We start from the raw sequence: 26745 nt of genomic DNA on the forward strand, positions 1-26745 counted from the left end.
AGGCGAGCTGGACTTACTTGGGGAGATACTCTTCCACAGAAAAGAACATAAACAAGGGGTGATTAAGAACAAGCAAGGAATAGCGAGAGTAGAGAAAAGTATTAAAGAGGTCATTAATCGCATGTCCTCGGTGGAAACATGAACAACCGAGTTGGAGAAATAGGTGGGACACACTGAGAATGGAAACTAATGGCAAAGTATAATGACCTGGATGCAAGAGCAAGACGTACATCAGGATATATGGAGTGCCCGAGGGGTCAGAAAAGAGCATTATGGTGGTTCTTGAAGGAACTAATTTGCTCTAATTTGAAAATACAAACTGAACTAGATATTGAAAGAGCACACTGGGTCTGTAATGCTGCACAGATGAGGACCAACACAATCCGCACTGCTGCCCTACGAGAGCAATTTTTGTAGGTTTTTTTTTAATTTCCATATGAAGATTTTATTCAGGCGGCATGGAAATAAAAAGACTGTATATGAGGGACATGACATTTATTTTATTAGGATAACACAGCAGACATACAAAAGCAAAGAGCACAGGTCTGTGATGTCATCAATAAACTCAAGGAGTGTAACGTGAAGGCACAGATGCACTGCCCTGCACAACTGCAGATCTTTCTGGATGGGGGAAAAATATGTTTGTACATCTAAAGGATGCAGCAACGATGCTAAGATAAATGAACATCTCACTAGAAGAGGATGATGTGACGGAAACATTTATGAAACATCTGCTGAGCAGCTGCTGGAGGGTGGTGACATCACATAATGCCTAGTAGGTAAAGGGAAATGCATAAAAACGAAAAAGCCAAGAAAGACACTAAGTTCTTACAAACAAAAGGGCAAATGAAAATTTAATTACACAAGAAAACTGAAAAAAGAGCTATGAAGATATTTTTTAAAGGAAATATAATGCTGGTTGTGGAGTTTTATACTATTGCTCTATGTGAGTATTAAGCAATTTTATTCAGAACAAGAAAAAAGTTGCAATTGCACTTAGTGCAGTCCTCTGAAAGAGGCTTTATCTTTCAGAGGCATCTTTTGTTGGAAGTTAAATAAGGTTAATTTTCTTTAGACAGTATTTTAGTTGTTTAGTTAGTAGTTTGTTTGATTATAAACATAGGGGGAATGAATAAATGTGTTTTCTGTTCTAAGGGTAGGATAGTTATGAAGTGGATGGGGTACAGTACTTGTGACAGCCATTTTATGTTATGGACAGGTTAAAATTTATTTCATATAATGTACCTGGTCTGACCCAATTAAAAGAAAGAAAATTTTAAACCAACTTAAACAACTTAACTGTTCAATAGCACTAATACAAGAAACTCATTTGGGAGAAACGGAACACAAAAATTACAAAGGGAATGGATAAATCAGGTCTATTTCTCATCTTTTGGGAGAAGTGGAGTAGCAATATTTTAAAAAAGGGATACATTTACAGCAGAAAAGATTATACAAGACGATAAGGGAAAGTTTGTTATGGTTGTGGGTCATATAAAAGATAAAATTATCTTAATATTGACTATCTATGCGCCTAATGAAGAGAATGAATTTTCAAAATGAATGCAAATTTAATCATACAAGAGGGAAAAGGAACACTGGTGTTAGGAGATTTTTTTTTTTTTTTTTTCCCATTTATATTTTTTATTGTTTTTTGTATAAAGATTACAAACATTACAAGAGTTAACGTGAACTTGCTACAGTAGGGGGGGGGGGGGCAAGTACAGAAAAAAAAAAAAAAAAAAAACCCATTCACAATTATACAAAATCAGGCCTCACTTTTTGTACATATCTTATCCATTTCGACCAGAACTTCTCAAAAACATCCTCCTGTGACTTCAGCCTAAATGTTAATCTTTCCATCACAAAGATATTATATATCTGGTCGATCCATTCATCCACGTTAGGAGTTTCTGTCTTAAGCCACTTACGAGTTATGGCCTTTTTGGAGGCCACCAGTAACACTCCAAAGAGGTATTTGTCGGGCTTTTGTAGGTTAAGATCTTCCAGGTTTCCTAAATATAATAATACAAAGTGGAATTGTATTTTCCTTTTGAATACAGCCTCCAGGACCTTATGCATTTCCTTCCAAAATGGAACTACAAGGGGGCAACCCCAAAATATGTGAAAATGGTTTGCTAAATTATGTCCACATAACCTCCAGCAGCTGGCCCGGTGAGAGTATTTAGTCTTTTGTGCTGGAGTACAAAAATAGCGAATCACATTCTTCCAACTGAATTCCTTCCAGGAAGGGGCACTTGTTGTGGACCACTGCTGGATACTAATTCTATCCCATTCTTCTGTTGTTAGAGTTAGATTGCCCTCTGCTTCCCATCTTGCCTTTATATGCAGTGTATTATCACCCTGTAGATTGGATAATTGTCTGATAGATTCTAGAAATAATTTTTTGGTGGTGGTGCATTTTTATATGCATTTTTAATTATGTCTATAATTTCTTCATTCTTATTAAATAGTTCTAGTCGTTTCAGTTTCTTGTTTAAAAATCCCTGATTTGTAAGTATCTAAAGAGGTCTTGATTATTCAGTTCAAATTTATCCTTAAGGTCCTGGAAGCTCATCACTTTCCCATCCTTTAACAGAGTATAGTATGTTGTAAGACCTTTATTAGACCATGTTTTAAATACTGAATCAGTTTTACTGGGTAGGAACTCTGGGTCGTAAGCAAACCATTTAAGTTTTCGGCCCTTTCTTTTAATTGATACTTTTTAAGTATGTTGCCCCATATCTTCATTGAGCTTTTTATCCAAGGGTTGTCTGAATCTGTTAAAATTTTTGTCATTGTGGGATCTCCTAACAGAGTTGTGACCGGGAAGTTTCCACCCAAGGAGCTCTCAATCTCCTTCCATTCTCGAGTTATAACTAGGTTTACACCAATCCTATCAGTGGTCCTATTTGAGTTGCTCTGTAATAATCATACAGACATGGAAGGCCCAGTCCTCCTTTCCCCTTGGGTAGCTGAAGTGTTTTATACTTGACTCTTGGCCTTTTACCTGCCCATACAAATCTAGAAATAACTTTATCCCATTCTGCGAAGAAACCGATCTGGCTTCTCAATAGGACACTGAATGAAATAAATATAGCATTCTTGGGAGAATATTCATTTTTATTGAGTCTACCCTAGAAGACATGCTTAAGTATGGGATTAAGTTCCATCTATTAATGTCTGACAGAATGTCTTTTTTTGAGTGGGGAGTAATTAATTTCCTCTAATCTAGTTAGATCCATGGGTAGGTAGATGCCTAAGTACTTTATAGATTCTTTATCCCAGTCCATTTTATATTGACTACGCAGGCATGGAGGGGGGTTATAGTTACTTCTGAGAACTTGTGTTTTTTGTTCATTCAATTTATATCCTGAGTACGATCCGTATTCCCTTAGTACTGACATGAGCTCTGGGAAGGATTCAGTTGGGTCTGATAGATAAACTAGAACATCATCCGCAAACAAAGCCAATTTCTGTTCATCTGCTGCCATGTTAATTCCTTTTATTTTTTTTATTTTCCCTAATCCACTGGGCCAGCGGTTCTATAAAAATAGCGAATAGAAGTGGACTCAATGGACAACCCTGTCGTGTGGATCTTTCAAGGCCGAAGCAGTCCGAAAGTTCACCATTAATCTTCAATCTAGCTGTTGGTCTATTATATAGAGCTTTCAGTGTAGTAATAATTGATTCACTAAACCCAAATTTTAGCATTACTCTAAATAAAAATCGTTCGAAGGCTTTTTTCAGCGTCCAGGCTCAGTAACACAGCTTGTATTTTATTCAAATTTAAATGCCTAATAATTTGCAATGATCTTCTAACATTGTCCATGTGTTTGACGTGATTTAACAAATCCAGTTTGGGTCTAAATGTATTATTATATGGCATAATTCTCTCGAGTCTCTTCACTATAATTGATGCGAATAGTTTATAGTCTAAGTTTAATATGCTTATTGGTCTATAATTTGAACATTTCGACTTGTTTTTTCCTTCTTTAGGAATGACAGAGATTATAGCCTGTTTCCATGAAGGGGGAGCTTCTCCCTTTGTCAGGACCCAATTAAATGTTTTTAATAACAACTGGTCAGCGCCTCCCTCAGTTTCTTGTACCACTCGGCAGTAAAACCATCTGTACCTGGTGTTTTATTAATTTTAAGCCTGCCAATTGCAGATTGAATTTCTTCTTTTGTAATTTGTGCCGTTAGTATTTTATTTCATCGTCCGAGAGAGTTGGTAAACTTAACCTCTTAAGTAAGCTCTCCATTTTTTGATCGTTATCTGTGTGTGGTTGTGAGTACAATTTTTCATCGTATCTCTTAAAGCAATCCTTAATTTTATCTATCTCATGCACTTCTACTTTAGTTTCAGGATCCTTTATCTTGTACACTGCTGTTGTCTGCTTGTTGCCTTTTCAGTCTGTATGCCAATTGTTTCAAATGTTTAGTCCCCCCTTCATAATAACTTTGTTTGGTGAACATTAGTTTCTTTTGGATTTCTTGGTTATATATTTCCTCAATCTGATTTCTCTTTTTTGTCATTTCTAATTTTGTATTGGAGTCAATAGTATTCTTGTGCTTGGTCTCTAAGGCTAGTAATTCTGTCTGTAGTATTTTAAGTCTTGCATCTTTAGTTTTTTTTAAATTAGAAGTTATGGCAATAATTCTTCTTCTCATCACTGCCTTGCAGGCGTCCCAGAGAATAGGTGGAGATGTCTCGTCCTTACCGTTAAATTCCAAGTATTCTGCGATATCTTTAGATAGCTGTTCACATGTCTGTTCATTTAATATACTAGAGTTTAGTTGTCCAGTGAGTCTGGCGGTCTCCTCTGATTCAATAATAGAGACAAATACAGGGGGCAGTGGTCCGAAATATCTCCAGTCCCAATATGACACTCCTGTACTCTGTTAATATCATTACAGAATGAGAAAAAATAGTCAATTCTTGAATAAGAAGCATGTGGAGTGTGGAGTAAAGGTGTAGTTCCTTGTAGTTGGATTCAAGTGCCTCCAAATATCCACTAACCCTATCTCCGCTATCATAAGATTTATTTTCTTTGTTAATTTTTGTGATTGGGATGTCCTTTTTCCTGATGAGTCCAAGTGTGGTTTCAACATAATGTTGAAATCCCCCCACCACTTATGAGTATACCTTCAGTCTCTGTCACCACCCTATCTAATATTTGTGTATAAAATTCAACTGTGGCTCCAGGAGGGATATATACATTATAAAAGGTAACCATCTCACCATTTACTTTACCCCTGTACCAGTACAAAATCTACCTTCTTTATCCTTAATTGTTGCTATGGTGTTCAAAAACAACCCTCCTAGATATTAATATGACCACCCCTCTTGTATGTTTAGAGCCATTTGACGAGAAAAAGGCATGCTTGAAACCTTGTCTTTTAAGCTTCTCGCATGTTCCAAACCGGGCCATATGTGTCTCTTGCAAAAATGCCACATCAATATTTTCCCTTTTCAATTTACTAAGAATTTTCCTCTGTTTAGTTGAGCTTTAAAGCCCATTTACATTGAAAGAGAAAACCTTAATCATTCAACCTTGTATAAGGATAATGTAAAGCCATTACTTCCATGGATTTTCAATGAAACAAAAAATATAAAAGCCCCCAATGTTAACACAGAACTAGAACCTGTAATAATGAACAATAACAATAGCATAGTTAAAACGTCTTCCATATACTTGGGACCCTTTGACCCCTTTAGGTCTCTGTTGGTGAGAGAGGGGAGGCGAAGAACCCACTACGAGGTGGGGGCTCCCCCCTAGCGGTGAAGTTGCTGTCCAGCATGTACACCTCACTCTCACTAGACGAGTCCAACAAATACTGAACACTGTAGCCTACAACCGAACTCACTTCACTTATTATACTAAATGGACAGAGAATTTGTTACCTCCATGTTGAAAGACTGTTTAAAGATAGGAACCCTGCCTTGACCGTTTTTTCTGGTTTAAAATCCTCTTCGATACTCCTTCAGTTTACGCCTAGCCCGCTCTTCAGTTTGTGATCTCCTGTTCTCGCGTGTCCACCGTCTTGCCATGGGAATGCGTTGTGTATCTTCTCTTCAATGCTGAGGGCCGATGTTACGGCGTGTAGTGGTACCTCTATGCCCCTCGTTCTCAGCTCCCTCGCTGCGTCCTCCGCGTCCCCGTAGGTCCGCGCACCGGAACTCCAGTGGATGCGGATCCGAGTGAAAGGCGTTTGAAAGCGAATGCCTTTCTCTCTGAGTGCCTTTTAATCACCCCATAGGTTTTGCGCTTCTCCATGACTTCATAAGCATAATCGTGGTCAAAGAATATCTGTTTATTGTCCCATAGCACCATTTTTCTTCCAGGCGAGTCTGAGGACAGTTTCTTTTACGTCGAAACTGGAGGACAATTGACGATTAAAGATCTCGGTGTGTCGCGTCTGGCCCAGCGGGCTTTGTGGTCGAGGCTCTATGTGCGGCTGGATTTGTGAGAGACATACCATTGGGTAGAGGCAGTTCCTTTGCGAGTAGATTTTGTACAAAATCTATAACTGATTCGCCCTCCGAGTCCTCCGGCACTCCGTAAATGCGGATGTTGTTTCTTCTGGATCTACTTTCCAAGTTCATATCACCTTTTCTCTAAGTTTGCCGTTGTTCGTTCAGAAGGCCTGAGTAGCGCCTCTTTGGTTACCACGACACTGTCTTCCATCTCCGCAATACGTCCTCTGCCTCAGTGATGGCCTGCCCCTTGTGACTGCAGTGTCGGCCGCACATTCAGTTAGCTTTTTGGTTCAGTTCCTGTTCTAAACGTAGTCAGTTCATCCGTCAGCCTTCTTCCAATTTCTTCTTTTAGTCCCTGTAAATGACGCCTGTTTGAATATCTCTTTTTAAAGCTGCCAAGCTCCTTGGGACACTTTTAGTATTTCCCGTAAAATATCTCCTCCCGTTTCTTGTGTTGTATCTTTGCTAGTTAGCTCGCGGCCCCCATCTTCCATTTCGAGTTCTGCTGCATTTGTTCGTTTTGGGTCGTCCTTTCTTCTTCAGTCGTCAGTTGTTTTATATTTCTCTGTCCTCTTTTTCGATTTGCCCCTTATCATAACGCTTTTATTTAATTCTGAGTGGTGTCACTCGAGTATGAGGGGTATTTTTAGTTTGGTTTGTAACGGAGCTAAGGGACTATGCGTCCATTCACACAGCCGTCACACCGGAAGCCTCCGTGTTAGGAGATTTTAACATGATACAAAATGTGAAATTGGTAGATTACCAATGGAAAAAAACACAATAAAAAAATAAAAATTTTGAACAATATAACAAAAGATCTTGGGACTAATGGATTCATGGAGGATAAATCATCCAAAAGAAAAAGAATTAACTTTTTACTCCTACCCACACAATAGTTACTCAAGGATAGATGTTCCTTTTTATAACCAAACAAGATGCATATAAAGTGATGAGTAGTGGAATTGAATCAATAACCAGTGACCATGCACCTATTTCACTTTACAAACGAATTGGAAAAGGATTTCCATTCCTTCAAGTTTTGGAGACTTAATGTGTCAATTCAGATACAGATAATGTTAGTGGTTCAAGAAATAAAACAATGCTATTAATTCATATATTTAAAACAATGACAATGGAGAAGTCAATCTAACAATGTTGTGGGAGTGTGGCTAAAGCAGTAATTGGAGGACAAATTATTGAGATAACATCTTCAAATTAAAATAACGAGAAACATCAACAGAAACAGTTGTGAAAATGAATTTTAAAAATGGAGAAATGAACATGCAAAGACATAAAAAAATGTCTTCTGTTAGAACTAAAAGACAAAAGACACAAATTAGATCAACTAACATTTAAAGCAGAAAACGCTCTGCGATTTAACAACGTACTATGATAAAAGTAATGGAGCCAAAAAAAGTATCACATAAAATGAAACAGCAGTCATTAACAAAATAAGACATCCAATCTCTAAGGAAATCAAAACTAACCAGACTACAGATAACTTACAGATATGCAAAAACATTTACAGACTATTACAACATCTTATATGATGATGAAGAAATTCATTCATTAAGACATTCATTCATAGACATAAAAGTGAAATTATTTATGAACAACATTAATGTACCAATACTGGACCCCTGAGAAAGCACTGGAGATGACAGATACACTCGTAAGAAAATAGTTGATATATTAAAAAAAGAAAAAAACATGTCAAAATGCTTGATCTTTCTTTAAATTCCACTTTTTCATATCGAACTTTTTCTATTGTAAAATAAAATCAGCGGGACAGTCAGACAAACTTGTGTTTTCGTATGTTTTAGAATTGATTTTTAGGATTTTACTGTTGACTTTTAAAGCCCTCCATGGTCATTCACCCTCCTACTTTATCAGACCTTTCACATCCATATAAACGGGAGCTATTGTAGTCAAAGCCTCTAAACTCTGGAATGAGCTGCCTGAGATCAGGTCAGCAGAGTAAGCCAGAACTGACTGAAATACACACATATTTTTCCTTCTGATCTTCTAGACTTTCTGATTCTGCCTTATAACACGTTAGGAGCAAATGGTTCAATTCAATTTAGTTAATTTCAGCTTATTTTGTATTGTGCCAAATCACAACAAGGTCATCTCAGGACACTTTACAGACAAATCAATTTGAGCCAGTTAATAATAAATAACAGCCTAGTTAAGGAAAACCAACAGATTGCATCGAATCTTGACTTTGATTCAAATTTAAATGAGATTTGAAGCTGCAGATCAGCAGAGACCACCATTCGCCGTCATGGTCTGTGTTTTCTGTTCTTGGTTTTCTTTTGAGATCTTCTGTTTGGTGAGTCTTCATTTCCTTTAGTTCACTGCTTTTGGTAAAATCCTGGTTTTGTGTTAATAAACTGGTGTATCCTCACCTATAGTTCCTGCTGGAGCCTCCTTTCTCCTCCATCATTAAAGGCAGGACAGAGAAGAGAGGAGACAAGGAGGCTGAAATGAGATCAAATGAGCATCAGGTCTCCTTTTCTGCTTGTCCCACACCTGTGTTAGGTTAGTGGTTACCTGGCCCAGTATTTCTAGAAGCAGCTTTCATTCCTTCATTGTCAGATCCTTGTTTATCTCTGATGTTGTGATTTGTAGCGAGTGCTGACAGAAACATATGAAATAACACAACTTTATCACTGCTGTTGATTGTTTTCACTCCCAGTCATTTGAATAAAGGAAGGATGAAAGAAGTCATTGTAGTTCCCAGGTTTCCTGAAGGCAGCATTATAGGGGGAGTCCCTTCATCCTCCTCTGTTATTCTGTCACTCAGGATTCAACACCTCTGTCAGATGACATCCTACAGCTCAGATCAGAGACAAAAGTTTAAAATGAAAAACAAAATTGAATGTGAAACCAGAAAATCTAAAACTGAAAGAAAATATTTAAAATATGAAAAAAAGAAATTAACAGTTTAGATTTAAATTAAAACATGTTTATAAAAATATCTAAAATTGAAATTAGCTTAAATGAAGTTTTGCTGCATTTGTTTTTATTGTTTTATTCTTTATTTTTTCCTTTATTCAGATTGCAGTACTGCAGGTTGTCAGAGATCAGTTTGGCTTTCCTGGTTTCAGCTCTGAGGTCCAACCCATCCCATCTGACAGAACTGGACCTGAGATACAACAACCTGCAGGAATCAGATGTGAAGGAGCTGCTTGATCTGGTGGAGAATCCAAACAATAGACTGGAAACTTTGAGGTAATTTCACTGAACTGAGCTATAACTATTTAGTCACAAATAATCCTAATTTATCCTCATCTATATTTTCCATTGATTTAAATAAATAAAAACACATTAAACAACATGGGTGATATCACAAATTTTCGTTGCAGTGAAAACATCTGATTACCTTTCATGTACATGTTTTTTATATGTACATTTTTTATTTATTTAGATTTGATCGCCTCAATTTGTCAGAGATCAGCTGTGAGTCTCTGGCCTCAGCTCTGAAGACAGACCCCACAGATCTGACAGAACTGGAACTTAGTAACAACAAACTGAAGGATTCTGATGTGAAGCAGCTCTGTGTTTTTCTGGAGAGTCCAAACTGCAGACTGGAGACTCTGAGGTCAGACACATTTTACTTGTGTGCTTTGATTAATATCACATGAAAAGTTGTATTAAAACTAAACTGTAGACTTCCGGGTGAGCAATCAAGATGGCGCAACTCTAACTTCGTGGCTCCCCGACAACTGTTCAAAAATCTCCTTTCTCTATGTAACTTCGTGATATACAACGCACTAAAGAGTCAGAAAAATGCCTAAGCGAAATCAAAGAACGTTTTGCCATCTCGAGAACTGATATTGCCAGCTGAAGAAAAGAATGAGGAACGCGCGGCTAGCCTCTCAGACTCAGAGACATCGGTAGCGGCTAGCAAGACAGCTAGTGAGAGGGCTAACCTACAAACCATTCTCCAGGAGTTAAGAGATTCACGCCTTGAAAACGGGGATGGCTTTCGTGAATTGAAGGACGAAATAAAAAACATAAATGGACGACTGAATGAAGCAGAAACCCGTATTATGGAAGTTGAAGACAGGACCCAGCGGATTGAAGAGGCGGCATTGGAGCTAAGTAAAGCACACGACAAGCTAGAAGCAAAAATGATTGAACTCGAGGGGAGATCGAGACGAGACAACATTCGACTTCATGGTATCACGGAAGGCTCTGAGGACAACTCTACATCTGTCTCGGCTTTCATAGAAAATCTGCTCAGAGACAAATTGGATATTTCGTCCTCGGTCGACCTAAATATAGAAAGGGCACACCGCTCACTTGGATCCAGAGCCCCGCCAGACGCTCCCCCACGTTCAATAATAATCAAGTTCACCACATTTAAGACCAAAGATGAAGTTTTGAGACTAGCTTGGCAGAAGAAATGATTCATGCTAGATGGGAAGAGAGTAATAATAGATAATGACTACTCCCCGGACGTGTTGAAGCGGCGACGTGAGTATACTGAAGCAAAGCGGGTTCTAAGAGAAAAGAAAATTAAATTCCAGACGCCATACCCGGCGAAGCTGAAGGTGTTTTATGAAGACGGTACATGTGCTTACAACTCTGCAGCGGACGCGACAAAGGATATGGTGAGTCGAGGCTTCGCGGTCACCATTATCAAACCTTCTAAAACATGGGCCGACAAGATCAAAAGTGCCATATGGCTAAAACCGGGAGAGACGGACAAGGGACGGACAAGGGACGTTCAAACGACGAAACACGGGAGGGATATAAGCGGAAACTGGACGCCTACAGAAGGGAATAACTCGCTAGTTGATAAATGACAACAGGACAATGACTTTGACAAGATAAGGGCAGGAGGAAGAAGCAGATGGGACGAAAAAGTTCCGTTTTCTCTTTGTGATAACAAGTCGGGGACCACAAAATTATGCAGGAAATGGACCGCTACAACCAGGTATCGCCACTAGAGGGCCCTCCACAACCATTGAGTTGTGGTGGCCTCCCCTCAAAGTCACTCACTAACTATAACATCACTACGGTCGCTGGAAAGACCGTTGATAAGGAAGTCCCTTTTACGTGGACTAATCTTAATTTGATGTACAAAGTTAAATTGTTCAGATTGTTAAATGCTTTTATTTGTTCGAGTAGCCAAAGGGGGTCACTTACTATGTTTGCTTTAGGTGAAATGTACTCTGTAACTCATGATGTCTTCAGCACCAATAAGAATCACAACATATAATGTAAAAGGAATTCTTAACCCAATAAAGAGGGCTAAAATACTAGGAAAAATGAAAAAAGAAAAAGCAGAGGTAGTTTTTCTTCAGGAAACTCATCTCTCAGAGATAGAACATAGTAAATTGAAAAGACAGGGCTTTAATCAGGTATTTAGTGCATCACATACATCAGGACGTAAAAGGGGTGTGGCAACATTAATATCTAATAAGTTGGTCTTTGAGAAACTTTCAGAATACAAGGATAAAGATGGCAGATACAACATGGTGACTGGCAGACTTGAGGGACTTGAAGTTACATTTATCAATGTGTACGCACCTCCAGGTTCAAAGTGGTATTTCTATAAACATATTTTTGATATGATGATAACTAAAGCGCAAGGTATAGTAATTTGTGGTGGAGATTTTAATGTACGACTGAATCCGCCAGAAGATACTTCAAAACAACTCACATTTAATAATAATATTGGAAAAAAGATAAGAAAAATGTTGAGGGAGATGGGAATAAGTGATGTTTGGCGAGAGCTTAACCCCCGTCAAAGAGACTACACATTTTACTCTGCAGCCCATCGTTCTTATTCAAGAATTGATTATTTTTTTATGTATAATAAAGACATAGGACGAGTGAAGAAATGTCATATTGGAGTGATGGACCTCTCAGACCATTGTCCACTTCACATAAAAATAGATGTTAATAAAATAAAATCACCTTTCCTCTGGAGACTAAACTCAAGTATACTTAAGGGTAAAGTCAAAGAAGAACTGAAAGAAGATATTCAAACATACATGCAGGACAATGACAATGGTGAAGTCTCTCCTATAATACTATGGGACGCTTGTAAAGCCATCTTGAGAGGCAAAATAATTGCAAAATCGTCTCTTTTAAAAAAATCTAGACAGGAAAAATTGAATAATTTGGAACATAGGCTGGCTGAACTGGAAAAAAAAACATAAAAACAATGCAGACTCAAACTCTACAGAGAATAAAACAAACTAGAGATGAAATAAATCAGGAACTCCAGACTTGTATACAGAAAAAACTATTATTCTTAAACAGAGTTACTATGAAACAGGACCCAGGTCAACAAAACTTTTAGCTTACAGACTGGCAAAACAACGGGCAGAAAGAATTATATACAAAATTAGAGAACCAACAACCAAAAAAGTTACTTATGAAGATAAAGAAATAATGAAAAGTTTTGAGAAATATTACCAAAAGTTATATGCGTTGAAAGAAGGAGAAGGAGCTGAACAAGCTAATGTACTATTAAATCAATTATCGTTACCGGTAATATCGAATGAACAAAATGAAACCCTGACAAAAAATATATCAGCTGAAGAACTAGAAAAAGCAGTGAAAAGGTTAAAACTTAACAAATCACCAGGAGCTGATGGATTTACTGCTGAATGGTATAAAACCTACTTAAAAGAACTTTCCCCTATTCTCTTAAGATCGTTTAACTGGGTTCTGAATGGGGGTCAGACCCCGCCCTCCTGGAAGGAAACAATAATTACTGTAATACCAAAGGAGGGGAAAGACAAACTAGACTGCTCAAATTATCGTCCAATTAGTTTACTAAATCAGGACTACAAGATTTTTACTTCTATATTAGCCAGAAGATTGGAACATATTCTCCTGGACATAATAAATTTAGACCAGACAGGATTTATTAAGGAAAGGCGGGCTAGAGACAACATTAGGCGAACACTACACGTTATCAGTCATATTAAAAGGAATGACAAACAAGCAGAAATATTAGGTCTAGGTGCACAAAAGGCATTTGACACCGTAGATTGGTCCTTTTTATATAAAGTTCTATTCCACTTTAATTTTTCAAATAATTTCTGATGATAATTCAAGAACTATATAACAATCCCACCGGTAAAATTAGAATTAATGGGGGACTATCGGAATAATAAAAATAGAACAAGGTTGTAGGCAAGGATGTCCTATATCCCCACTATTATTTGCCATATTTATTGAACCTCTGGCACAATGGATTAGGCAAAATACTGACATACATGGCATTGAGGTAAATCATAAAGAACAAAAGTTAGCCTTATTTGCGGATGACATTTTAATTTATTTAGCTAAACCCCAGGAATCCTTCCCAGAATTATATAAAACTTTAATAGAATATGGGAAATTCTCAGGTTATAAATTGAACTCGCATAAATCACAGGTGCTAACATTTAAATACTCACCTAATAATATTATCAAAGAAAACTTCAAAATAAATTGGGAAATGGAGTCACTAGTATACTTGGGAGTGATTATTCCTAAAGACATGAATAAAATAGTCTCTGCTAATTATGACCCTTTAATGGCCAGAATAAAGACTGACCTAGCCAGATGGAGCCTAGTGCCCTACTTGGGACTTATGCAAAGAATAGAAGCTATAAAAATGATAGTGTTACCAAAATTACTATATTTATTTCAGACAATACCAGCAGAACCTGCCAATACTATGTTTCAAGAAATTGACAAATTGTTATCTAGATTTATTTGGCAAGGGAAACGGCCAAGGATTAGATTTAAGACTTTACAGTTGACTAAATCTAAAGGGGGCCTCTCACTCCCTAACATGAGGAACTACTACAGAGCAGCACAGATAACTCCACTAGTGGAAATATGTAATCCATCCTATACAGCAAAATGGAAAGAAATTGAATATATGATGAACCCAGTGCAAGCAGCAATTGGCAATATAGACCTAATAAAAAACTGCAAAGAACTTAATCCATTCTTGGAAATGGCATTGAAGACCTGGTCAAAACTAGTTAAAGAAAATAAAGAGTCCTGTATGTTGATTAGATGGATAGCATATGACCAAGATTTTGCTCCAAATAGAACTGACAATACTTTTAAGATATGGACAGAAAAGGGCTTGGTAAAATATAATGATTTCTATCATAAAGGCAGTCTGAGGAGTTTTCAAGAAATAAGACGGATTTATGGTATTGATAACAAAGACTTTTTTCGTTTCTTACAAATCCGACACTATTTAAATAAAACAAAGAAAGACGACCCAGACAGGCCATTCTCTGTTATCCTAAACATCTTTCTCAAGTCATACCAGTCAAATTCGAACAATAAATTATCTTAATGTATTTCTGTTTTTCTTTTCAATTTTCTTTTATTTTTCTTTTATCTTATTTTTATTTTAATTTTTTTACAAAAAAAAAAAAAGAGACATACAGGGTGATGGAGTTGGATGAGTACATAAAGATGTAATCTCTTTGGATGATATGGCCAAAACGAAAAACAATTTGTGAAAACAATGCTTTGTATTTTATGAGTAAAGCATCTATTTTCTTCATGTTGTTCCTAATAAAAATTTGAATTATAAAAAAAACTAAACTGTAGACGTAAGGCTGAAGTTATACTGAAATATGTTGAGGAATGTACTTTTGTCTTTATTGGCTTAATCCATTTAAACTTTAGCAAAATATAAATTTCAATATTATTCATAACAAAACACTGAGTCTGTCAAGCCAGTATCAACATTTTGAGCAGGAAAAGTCACAAAGTCAGTTTAATGAGGCAATATTTCCCCACTACCATAAAATAATCTATTTATTTAGTTAGTTGAGCTGATATAACAATAATAATAATAATAATAACATTTGTATGTTTTACCTTCGTTGTGTACAGCACCTTGATTGACAACTTTGTTTTGAAAACGCTCTACAAATAAAGCAGATTGGATTGGAGAAGGCAGCTTTCAGCAGAGTAGCAGTACTTTTTTATTTTTCTATACTTTTTATACTTTTATGAAACAAAAGCTTCATCATCTTGAAAATAAAAGAATAAAACCCTCATCACATTCTCGTCTTCTCATCAGTTCTCTGTGGGTCAGTTGATATGAATTGTGACTCTCAGTAGAATAAGTGAGAAGACAAGTTTAACCCTCCTGACAACATGAGTTCTGTCTGATTAGTGAGCTACACTGGATCAGGATAAAGGAGCTTCCTGTAACATCTCAGCTGTGTGGTACCAGGATCAGGAGTTGCTTCTGAGCCAGCAACAGATAGTTACAGCATAAAGGGTCAGGCAGGTTCATATAACCAATGTCACCAGTGTCACTAAGCTGATTCTTCTACACTGACTGCTGGTTATTATTTTCCATAAACAGATTCCACCTTCAGCCTATCTTGATGCAGATTATTTCACTAGTTGCACTGAGTCCCTTCATCCTCCTCTGTTATTCTTCACTCAGGTTTCAAAACCGCTGTCAGATGATGACCTTCAGCTCAGATCAGAAACAGAAGTTTAAAGTGAAAATAAAAATCTGAATCTGAAAGAAAAAATGTAAAATATGAAAACAAGAATATAACAGTTTAGATTTAAAGTAAAACATGTTTATAAAAATATCTCAAACTGAAATTAACTGAAATGAAGTTTTGCTGCATTTGTTTTTATTTTAAACTCAGTTTTTTCAAAAATCCAAACTTGACTTTCAGTTTGAGTTTCTATGTAAAGAAACATTGTGACCCAGTTCATCTCCATCCAGAAACAGCTTTGATCACCAACATCTGGACTGATGTTCTAATTAGTCCAGTGTTTGGTTTCATTAACAGGCCGTTTACACCAAGCTGACAATCTGCTGTCGCTCACATCTGCAGTTGTTGGAAACATGTGTTTCAGTGTGTGTGTCCTGTCACCATTATCAGACTTCTGGAGTCTTTTTTCATCCAGTTTCAGCCGGTAGAATCAGAGTCATGTCTGTCGGTGAGAGAAACTCAACTCTGATTGAAGTCACTACGTCTTTATTGAAGCTGCAGCATGTTGTCATTAATATTAATGAGAACTCTTCTTCTCTGCTTCTGTTTGACTGTTTTAACCTGCATCCTGTTGGCTTCAGCTCACAGCTTTATTCTTTTATTCAGATTGAAGAACTGCAGGTTGTCAAAGATCAGCTGTGCTTCACTGACCTCAGCTCTGAAGTCCAACCCCATCCCATCTGATAGAACTGGACCTGAGCAACAACAACAAAAACATGACGTCTGCTGTTAAAGATCTTTTTGGATTTCTGGATGAGTCCACACTGCAGACTGGAGACTCTGAGGTCAGACACCATGTTTTATTTGTTATTGAGATTACTACCATGTAAAAGTTGTGCGTGGTCTTTCAACGTAAAGTCTGTTTTCTTCTTCAGTGGTTTAGTTCATGAAATGATGATTTATTAAATAAAAGCAAAAGACTTTGATTCTGTCAGACAGAAACAAATATATAATCACTGACTGATTAATCAGCTGATATGAAGCAACTCTCCACCATCACTGATAGAAATGAAGATCTTTGACTTGATTAGAAACACTTTTCATCCCAGCAGCAGTATCTTCACTCACATGCATTAATAATGACATATTACACCCAAAAACCTCATCACACTAATAATTTAACAGAAATCACTCAGTTGATTTTTCATTTCATTAAAATGATCTCTGTTACACAAGGTCAGTTCACACTGAAACAGATGTTCCTGTTAAGTGGATTTAAGTAAATACAAAGAAGAATTTAGTCAGAAGAAAATATAACATGACTGATAAAATGAAATAAAGTTAAGCTATGACCTAACTTGTTGCTAGGTAACAGTGGATGGAAGGAAGTTGTGGAGAGTGTGGGAGCAGCTTTCCATCAGGTGAGGAACTGTGTGTGAAAATGTTGGAGCAGAGTCAGTGTTTCATAGCTCTGCAGCCCAAAGAGAAGCTGAGAAGGTGAACTGCTACGACCCTGTGCAGGTGATCCAAACACAGACACAAAGGAATGATTACTGAACAGCCATGAAGGAGAGAGGCAGGGATTGCTCCATCACTGGAGATAAATGCTGTTCTGTGTTACCTGCTGTGTTGTTTCTTCTGCTTTATTTATTCACAGCACAGAGTTGGTGTGAAGAGAGCTTGTGTGTGAATGGAGGTTGAGAAACAGCAGATAAGAAATATGGAGCTGAATCACAACCATCAATGTTTGTTTTGTCTGAAACATATTTCAGTCTTCAGGAATAGAAGTTGATGAATCAGTTTTTGATCTTGAACTTCGAGAATAAACAAATAAAGCACTCAAAATTAAAGGAAATTTAGCAGAAATCTTTTCATTTTGAAGGTTAAATACTTTTTGTTTGAGTTTTGCTGCAATTTTTTTTTATTTTGAACTCAGTTTTTTAAAGATCCAAACTTGACTTTTAGTTTGACTTTCTATGTAAAGAAACATTGTGACCCAGTTCATCTCCATCCAGAAACAGCTTTGATCACCAACATCTGGACTGATGTGCTAATTAGTCCAGTGTTTGGTTTCATTAACAGGCCGTTTACACCAAGCTGACAATCTGCTGTCGCTCACATCTGCAGTGTTGGAAACATGTGTTTCAGTGTGTGTGTCCTGTCACCATTATCAGACTCTGGAGTCTTTTTTTTCATCCAGTTCAGCCGGGTAGAATCAGAGTCATGTCTGTCGGTGAGAGAACTCACTCTGATTGAAGTCACTACGTCTTTACTGAAGCTGCAGCATGTTGTCATTAATATTAATGAGAACTCTTCTTCTCTGCTTCTGTTTGACTGTTTTAACCTGCATCCTGTTGGCTTCAGCTCACAGCTTTTATTCTTTATTCAGATTGAAGAACTGCTGGTGTGTCAGAGATCAGCTGTGCTTCACTGACCTCAGCTCTGAAGTCCAACCCATCCCATCTGATAGAACTGGACCTGAGCTACAACAACATGACGTTCTGCTGTTAAAGATCTTGTGGATTTCTGGAGAGTCCCACACTGCAGGACTGGAGACTCTGAGGTCAGACACCATGTTTTATTTGTTTATTGAGATTAATAACATGTTAAAAGTTGTTCTGGTCTTCAACATAAGTCTGTTTTCTTCTTCAGTGGTTAGTTCATGAAATGATAATTTATTAAATAAAAGCAAAAGACTTTGATTCTGTCAGACAGAAACAAATATATAATCACTGACTGATGCTTCTAGACGTTGAGCATTAGTGAATATCTATGGCTGAAATAAAGTATAGTAATAATTAATTCAGCTGATATGAAGCAACTCTCCACCATCACTGATAGAAATGAAGCATCTTTGACTTGATTAGAAAACACTTTTCATCCCAGCAGCAGTTATCTCACTCACATGCATTAATAATGACATATTACACCCAAAAACCTCATCACACTAATAATTTAACAGAAATCATTCTCAGCTGATTTTCATTTCATTAAAATGATCTCTGTTACACAAGATCAGTTCACACTGAAACAGATATTCCTGTTAAGTGGATTTAAGTAAAATACAAAGAAGAATTTATCTGAAGAAAAATAACATGATTGATAAAATGAAATAAAGTTAAGCTATGACCTAACTTGTTGCTAGGCAACAGTGGATGGAAGGAAGTTGTGAGAGTGTGTGAGCAGCTTTCCATCAGGTGAGAAATGTGTGAAAATGTGGAGCAGAGTCAGTGTTTTATAGCTCTGCAGCCAAAGAGAAGCTGAGAAGGTGAACTGCTACGACCCTGTGCAGGTGATCCAAACACAGACACAAAGGATGATTACTGAACAGCCATGAAGGAGAGAGGCAGGGATGCTCCATCACTGGAGATAAATGCTGTTCTGTTTACCTGCTGTGTTTGTTTCTTCTGCTTTGTTTATTCACAGCACAGAGTTGGTGTGAAGAGCTTGTGTGTGAATGTAGGTTTGAGAAACAGCAGATAAGAAATATGGAGCTGAATCACAACCACGATGTTGTTTGTCTGAAAAAATATTTCAGTCTTCAGGAATAGAAGTTGATGAATCAGTTTTTGATCTCGAACTTTGAGAATAAGAAAAAAAGGCATTAAAAATGAAAAGAAATCCAACAGAAATCTTTTCATTTTACAAGGTATAAACATTTTTGTTGAAGTTTTGCTGCAATTGTTTTTTATTTTAAACTCAGTTTTTTTCAAAGATCCAACTTGACTTTTAGTTTGAGTTTCTATGTAAAGAAACATTGTGGACCCAGTTCATCTCCATCCAGAAACAGCTTTGATCACCAACATCTGGACTGATGTGCTAATTAGTCCAGTGTTTGGTTTCATTAACAGGCCGTTTACACCAAGCTGACAATCTGCTGGGCTCACATCTGCAGTGTTGGAAACATGTGTTTCAGTGTGTGTGTCCTGTCACCATTATCAGACTCTGGAGTCTTTTTTTATCCAGTTCAGCCGGTAGAATCAGAGTCATGTCTGTCGGTGAGAGAACTCACTCTGATTGAAGTCACTACGTCTTTATTGAAGCTGCAGCATGTTGTCATTAATATTAATGAGAACTCTTCTTCTCTGCTTCTGTTTTACTGTTTTAACCTGCATCCTGTTGGCTTCAGCTCACAGCTTTTATTCTTTATTCAGATTGAAGAACTGCAGTTTGTCAGAGATCAGTTGGGGTTCACTGACCTCAGCTCTGAAGTCCAACCCATCCCATCTGATAGAACTGGACCTGAGTTTCAACAACATGATGTCTGCTGTTAAACATCTTTGTGGATTTCTGGAGAGTCCACACTGCAGACTGGAGACTCTGAGGTCAGACACCATGTTTTATTTGTTTATTGAGATTAATAACATGTAAAAGTTGTTCTGGTCTTCAACATAAAGTCTGTTTTCTTCTTCAGTGGTTTAGTTCATGAAATGATGATTTATTAAATAAAAGCAAAAGACTTTGATTCTGTCAGACAGAAACAAATATATAATCACTGACTGATGCTTCTAGACGTTGAGCATTAGTGAATATCTATGGATGAAATAACGATCAAGTAATAATTAATCAGCTGATATGAAGCAACTCTCCACCATCACTGATAGAAATGAAGCATCTTTGACTTGTTTAGAAAACACTTTTCATCCCAGCAGCAGTTATCTTCACTCACATGCATTAATAACGACATATTACACCCAAAAACCTCATCACACTAATAATTTAACAGAAATCATTCTCAGTTGATTTTTTCATTTCATTAAAATGATCTCTGTTACACAAGGTCAGTTCACACTGAAACAGATATTCCTGTTAAGTGGATTTAAGTAAAATACAAAGAAGAATTTATCTGAAGAAAAATAACATGATTGATAAAATGAAATAAAGTTAAGCTATGACCTAACTTGTTGCTAGGCAACAGTGGATGGAAGGAAGTTGTGAGAGTGTGTGAGCAGCTTTCCATCAGGTGAGAAATGTGTGAAAATGTGGAGCAGAGTCAGTGCTTCATAGCTCTGCAGCCAAAGAGAAGCTGAGAAGGTGAACTGCTACGACCCTGTGCAGGTGATCCAAACACAGACACAAAGGATGATTACTGAACAGCCATGAAGGAGAGAGGCAGGGATGCTCCATCACTGGAGATAAATGCTGTTCTGTTTACCTGCTGTGTTTTGTTTCTTCTGCTTTGTTTATTCACAGCACAGAGTTGGTGTGAAGAGCTTGTGTGTGAATGTAGGTTGAGAAACAGCAGATAAGAAATATGGAGCTGAATCACAACCACAATGTTTGTTTGTCTGGAAAATATTTCAGTCTTCAGGAATAGAAGTTGATGAATCAGTTTTTGATCTCGAACTTTGAGAATAAGAAAAAAAGGCATTAAAAATGAAAAGAAATCCAACAGAAATCTTTTCATTTTAAAGGTTAAACATTTTTTGTTTGAAGTTTTGCTGCAATTGTTTTTATTTTAAACTCAGTTTTTTCAAAGATCCAAACTTGACTTTTAGTTTGAGTTTCTATGTAAAGAAACATTGTGACCCAGTTCATCTCCATCCAGAAACAGCTTGATCACCAACATCTGGACTGATGTGCTAATTAGTCCAGTGTCTGGTTTCATTAACAGGCCGTTTACACCAAGCTGACAATCTGCTGTCGCTCACATCTGCAGTGTTGGAAACATGTGTTTCAGTGTGTGTGTCCTGTCACCAATATCAGACTCTGGAGTCTTTTTTCATCCAGTTCAGCCGGTAGAATCAGAGTCATGTCTGTCGGTGAGAGAACTCACTCTGATTGAAGTCACTACGTCTTTATTGAAGCTGCAGCATGTTGTCATTAATATTAATGAGAACTCTTCTTCTCTGCTTCTGTTTGACTGTTTAAACCTGCATCCTGTTGGCTTCAGCTCACAGCTTTTATTCTTTATTCAGATTGCAGAACTGCAGGTTGTCAGAGTTCAGCTGGGCTTCACTGACCTCAGCTCTGAAGTCCAACCCATCCCATCTGATAGAACTGGACCTGAGCAACAACAACATGACGTCTGCTGTTAAAGATCTTTGTGGATTTCTGGAGAGTCCACACTGCAGACTGGAGACTCTGAGGTCAGACACCATGTTTTATTTGTTTATTGAGATTAATAACATGTAAAAGTTGTTCTGGTCTTCAATGTAAAGTCTGTTTTTCTTCTTCAGTGGTTTAGTTCATGAAATGATGATTTATTAAATAAAAACAAAAGACTTTGATTCTGTCAGACAGAAACAAATATATAATCACTGACTGATGCTTCTAGACGTTGAGCATTAGTGAATATCTATGGATGAAATAATGATCAAGTAATAATTAATCAGCTGATATGAAACAACTCTCCACCATCACTGATAGAAATGAAGCATCTTTGACTTGATTAGAAAACACTTTTCATCCCAGCAGCAGTTATCTTCACTCACATGCATTAATAATGACATATTACACCCAAAAACCTCATCACACTAATAATTTAACAGAAATCATTGTTAGTTGATTTTCATATCATTAAAATGATCTCTGTTACACAAAGTCAGTTCAGACGGAAACAGATGTTCCTGTTAAGTGGATTTAAGTAAAATACAAAGAAGAATTTATCTGAAGAAAAACAACATGATTGATAAAATGAAATAAAGTTAAGCTATGACCTAACTTGTTGCTAGGCAACAGTGAATGTAAAATATTTTTTTTCAGAATCAGATCTTTCTTTAAATTCTACTTTTTTCATATGAACCATTTTCTATAGTAAAATAAGATCAGCTGATAGACAAACTTGCTCTTGTTTAAACAGAACAGCATTAACTTTAATCTCAGCAATAATTCATGAAAGTTTCAGCCGTCCTCATTTACAAATTAATCTGCTGTGATGTCAGATTCATCACATCTTAGTGTTTTGAGTTTTCAGGTGTTTATCACAAAACCTGTGCAGTCAAGTTTTTATCCTTTAAGAAATGTTTTTAAATTATGATCAATTTTATCTTTAAAGACACTGAGTTTATTTTACATTCTTTTATCTCTTCATGCCTGGACTGTTGTAACAGTCCTTTTTATACGTCTCAGCCAGAAATCTATGAATAGACTCCAGATTGTTCAGAACTCAGCTAGACTTTTAACTAGAACCAAGAAATGAGAGCAAATTATTCCTGTTTATAACGTCTTTGCACTGGTTCCCAGTATGTTTTAGAATTGGTTTTAAGTGTTACTGATGACTTTTACAGCCTCTATGGTCATTCACCCCTCATTTTATCAGACCTTTAACAACTCACGTGAGCCTTTTAGAAGTCTGAGATCTTCTACCAGAGGAATTTTAGTTTTCCCAGAGACGAGATTGAAGACCAGAGGAGACGGAGCTTTCATGGTCAAAGCCCCTAAACTCTGGAATGAGTAGTCTGACTGTCCCAACATGAGGCTGTGGTACTGCTCTGTAAGCCTGCTCAAAATTTACAGGAAACAGGATCAAGAGTCTTCTTTTTCGTGGGTGGCACATTTCAGTGACGCAATGACTTTTTTGACCACATCGTGGTCCACCTGGATTCCTTCATACAGGCAGAAATTAAAGCTCTTTAAAACCTGTTGTGAGGACATCAAGGCATGTGGACCAGTGAAGCCAGAGAGGATCTTTCTGTGCGTGCCTGGACTGTACTGATTGGGATGTTTTCAGGACTGCTACTAGCTGATCTGGATGAGTTCACAGAGGCTGTCACGTTTTACATCAGCTGTCTGTGAGGACTGCTGTGTACCATCACACACCAGGGAGCATTACAACAATGACAAACCCTGGTTCAACTAGCTAAGCTCAGACAGGTACGGTTGGAGAAGGAAGAAGCATTAAGAAGTGGGAACAAGGCTAGGTTTAGACACTAAACTCTGAGAAACTCCAACATCAGTTCTCAGCTAATGACTCTGCTTCTGTGTAGAGGATTCAGGCATATTACCAACTACAAGCCTAAAGCATCCCCCTCCACTAACGACTTGCGCATGGCCAACGACCTGAATGACTTTTCTTGTCGCTTGAAAACAGAGGGGACAGTCCTGACACCATCCCCCATGACACTTCCCTCCACCCCCACTCCTCCATCTCCACCTCCCCCTCCACAGCAGAGGCCCTGTGTCCCCCACAACGGCCCACCCTAGAGGCCCCCGTCCTCCCCCACCACAATGAATGCTCTTTCCATCCTGGAGAGCGATGTCAACAAATTGTTTAAGAGGCAGAACCCCCGCAGCAATGTGAAGCTAGGACTGCATGTCTCTGACATTCGGACTATCCGCATCGTTCACCCTCAAGGCTGTGTCCTTTCCCCCCTTCTATTCTCCCTGTAACACCAACAGCTGCGCCTCCAGTCATAATCTATCAAGCTCCTGAAGTTTGCGGATGACACACCCTCATTGGACTCCTACTCTGGTGATGAGGAGTCTCTAACAGGTGGGAAATGACCATCTGGTGTCTTGGTGCAGTCAGAACAACCTGGAGCTCAATGCTTCTAAGACAGTGGAGTTGGTTGTGGATTCTTAAGAAAGAACGCAGCCCCACCTGCCCCCATCACCCTGTGTGAATCCCGTCAGCACTGTGGAGTGCTTCCGCTTCCTGGGCACCATCATCAGCAGGACCTCAAGTGGGAGCTGAACATCAGCTCTCCTCACCAAGAAAGCCCAGCAGAGGATGTACTTCCTGTGGCAGTTGTAGAAGTTGCAAACTGCCAAAGACAATGATGGTGCCATTTTTTACACCTCCATCATTGAAGTCCATTCCTCACCTCCTCCCCATCACATCTGGTATGCTGCTGCCACTGCCAAGGGCAAGAGCAGCAGACTGCAGCGTATCATTCGCTCTGCAGAGAAGGTGATTGGCTGCAATCTGCCTTCCCTCGAGGACTTGTTCACCGCGCAGGTCCCTGAAGCATGCAGGAAAGCTTATGGTTGACTCTCCCACCTCCGGTCACAAACTCTTTGAGCTGCTCCCCCTCTGGCAAGACGGCCTCACAATCGTCAGGCAGTTCTGGTGAGGGAAGAGGAGGAAGTTACAGGGAGATTACAAGATTACCACAAGGACTGATGTTTGTTCATATTTTTCCTGCTGGATAAAAGAAAATCAGAAGTTTAAATAAATGAATGAAATCAGTCCAAGTTATTACCCAAGTTTGAGCAAGAAGGTTTTTCATTAAAGTGCTTTTTAACTCTGTGTAGAAATGGAAAACATTGAACTTAAGTCTTGTACTTCACCTTGACTTCAGGTATGTAGCTTCCTGGGGAGATGGAGGAGGTCTCCCAACATTCAGCATCTAATTCCTCTGATAGTTTTGTCAAACTGCACATCAGCATCCATTAATCAGCCAACTGATCAATCAGTCCACCTCTAGCTGGTTCCAACACGTTTATAAGAATCTGTGATGTTGTTCTGACTGAAATATTAAAACACAACATGTCACCGTAACAAGTTCTGCTCGTCAACTCTTCAATAAGTTTTGGTCCATTATTAGATGAAACATTAGACATCAGTACAGCAACTTATTTCTGTCTTTAATATCAATAAAACAGCCAATTTTATCTATTGTTCCTATTTCCTTCTGAATTCTTCCTGACATGTTTATTTTCTTTGATTTAATCATTTGGCAGCACAGCATGAGTTTGTATGGATGGAGCCTCTGATGGAGCTGCAGAGTTTAAGAGCTGAAGTCACTACATCTTTACTGAAGCAGCAGCATGTTGTCATTAATAAGAACTTTATTTTCTCAGCTCACAGCTTTTATTTTTTATTCAGACTGAAGTTCTGCAGACTGTCAAACATCAGCTGTGATTCCCTGGCTTCAGCGCTGAGGTCCTACCCCTCCCATCTGACTGAACTGGACCTGAGAGACAATTTCCTGCAGGAATCAGATGTGAAGGAGCTGCTTGATCTGGTGAAGAACCCACAGAACAAACTTGAGACTCTGAGGACAGTAGATGGTTGGAGGTTGTGAAGGACCGAGCTGGTAAAGGACAAGGACACAGTTGGTTTAAAAAAAAGAATAGGTTTTATTTACCCAAAAGAATACTCTTAAAAACTTTGGGCCCTTAAAAGAGGTCAAATGAACAAAACTAAACAAAGGTATAACAATAACTCAGAAACTTTAAACTAACTGTTTAACATGTAACTAAAAAAAAAACAAACTAACACAAGAACCAAACTGACCTAACAAACATGAAACAAAGGGGCACTTAAATACTGACTGATCAGACCAGTCTAAAACACATGAGGGGTTAACAAATACTAACAACTACATTAAACAATGAGACAAAACCTAAACAGTTAGCTCATTATTACTTAACACAAGAATTACCAAAAATGAAACTAGAAATCAAACTAATCAAAATCCATACAACAAATCTAAATATTTAAAGATGTGGAGGCAACTGATCTCCCCCTCTGGAATGAGCCAACTTGGTCTGGGCCCATGGCACTTCCTGCTCCTTGGCTTCTGCCAATTAAGCTCCCTTCTGCCCTCAAGGGTTCATAAGGCTCCCCCAGCACCATTAAAAGAAAATACATGTTAAATACACAAAACTTAAACAGAATTGAAAATACAATAATGCTCCAATGTGCGCGCTAACAAAAGAGAACTAAAGCATTTCAACCTAATTTAAACTAAATATAAACAGTGTTAACTCAAACTAACATAACTGAAATGTGTTGGTGTAGTGGGGGTTACCTCCTTTAAATGTGGGGCTGTAGGTACGGCTGAAAAATGGCTGACGAGGCGGACACACGCACGACTGGAGCTCCTGGGTTTGTCAAAGTTCGATTAAAACCAGAGATCTATCGAACTG

General features: G+C 37.9%; 2 protein-coding genes across 43 annotated transcripts in view; one reads left to right on the plus strand and one right to left on the minus strand.

Annotated features, from left to right (window-relative positions):
- LOC121628726 (NACHT, LRR and PYD domains-containing protein 14-like) overlaps positions 1 to 26159 on the plus strand; it is an 829387-nt gene extending 803228 nt beyond the window's left edge. For 20 of the 42 annotated variants that reach the window (XM_041967993.1, XM_041967997.1, XM_041967992.1 and 17 more), the window contains 5 exons: positions 9545 to 9718; positions 9915 to 10088; positions 20085 to 20255; positions 21849 to 22019; positions 25700 to 26159. In XM_041967993.1, coding sequence (XP_041823927.1) covers positions 9545 to 9718; positions 9915 to 10088; positions 20085 to 20255; positions 21849 to 22019; positions 25700 to 25898 — 889 coding nt within the window. In that variant the 3' untranslated portion in view covers positions 25899 to 26159. Of the gene's footprint in view, positions 1 to 9544; positions 9719 to 9914; positions 10089 to 16596; positions 16726 to 20084; positions 20256 to 21848; positions 22020 to 25699 lie in introns of those variants that run through there. The other 22 variants (XR_006008225.1, XR_006008224.1, XR_006008228.1 and 19 more) reach the window with 12 other exon arrangements.
- Positions 1 to 26745, minus strand: part of LOC121628724 (NACHT, LRR and PYD domains-containing protein 12-like) — a 2607341-nt gene that overhangs the window by 2169883 nt on the left and 410713 nt on the right. The window lies entirely within an intron of this gene.

Source organism: Melanotaenia boesemani, chromosome 18 (genome assembly GCF_017639745.1).
Source record: "Melanotaenia boesemani isolate fMelBoe1 chromosome 18, fMelBoe1.pri, whole genome shotgun sequence".
In the NCBI taxonomy this organism is placed as follows: Eukaryota; Metazoa; Chordata; class Actinopteri; order Atheriniformes; family Melanotaeniidae; genus Melanotaenia; species Melanotaenia boesemani.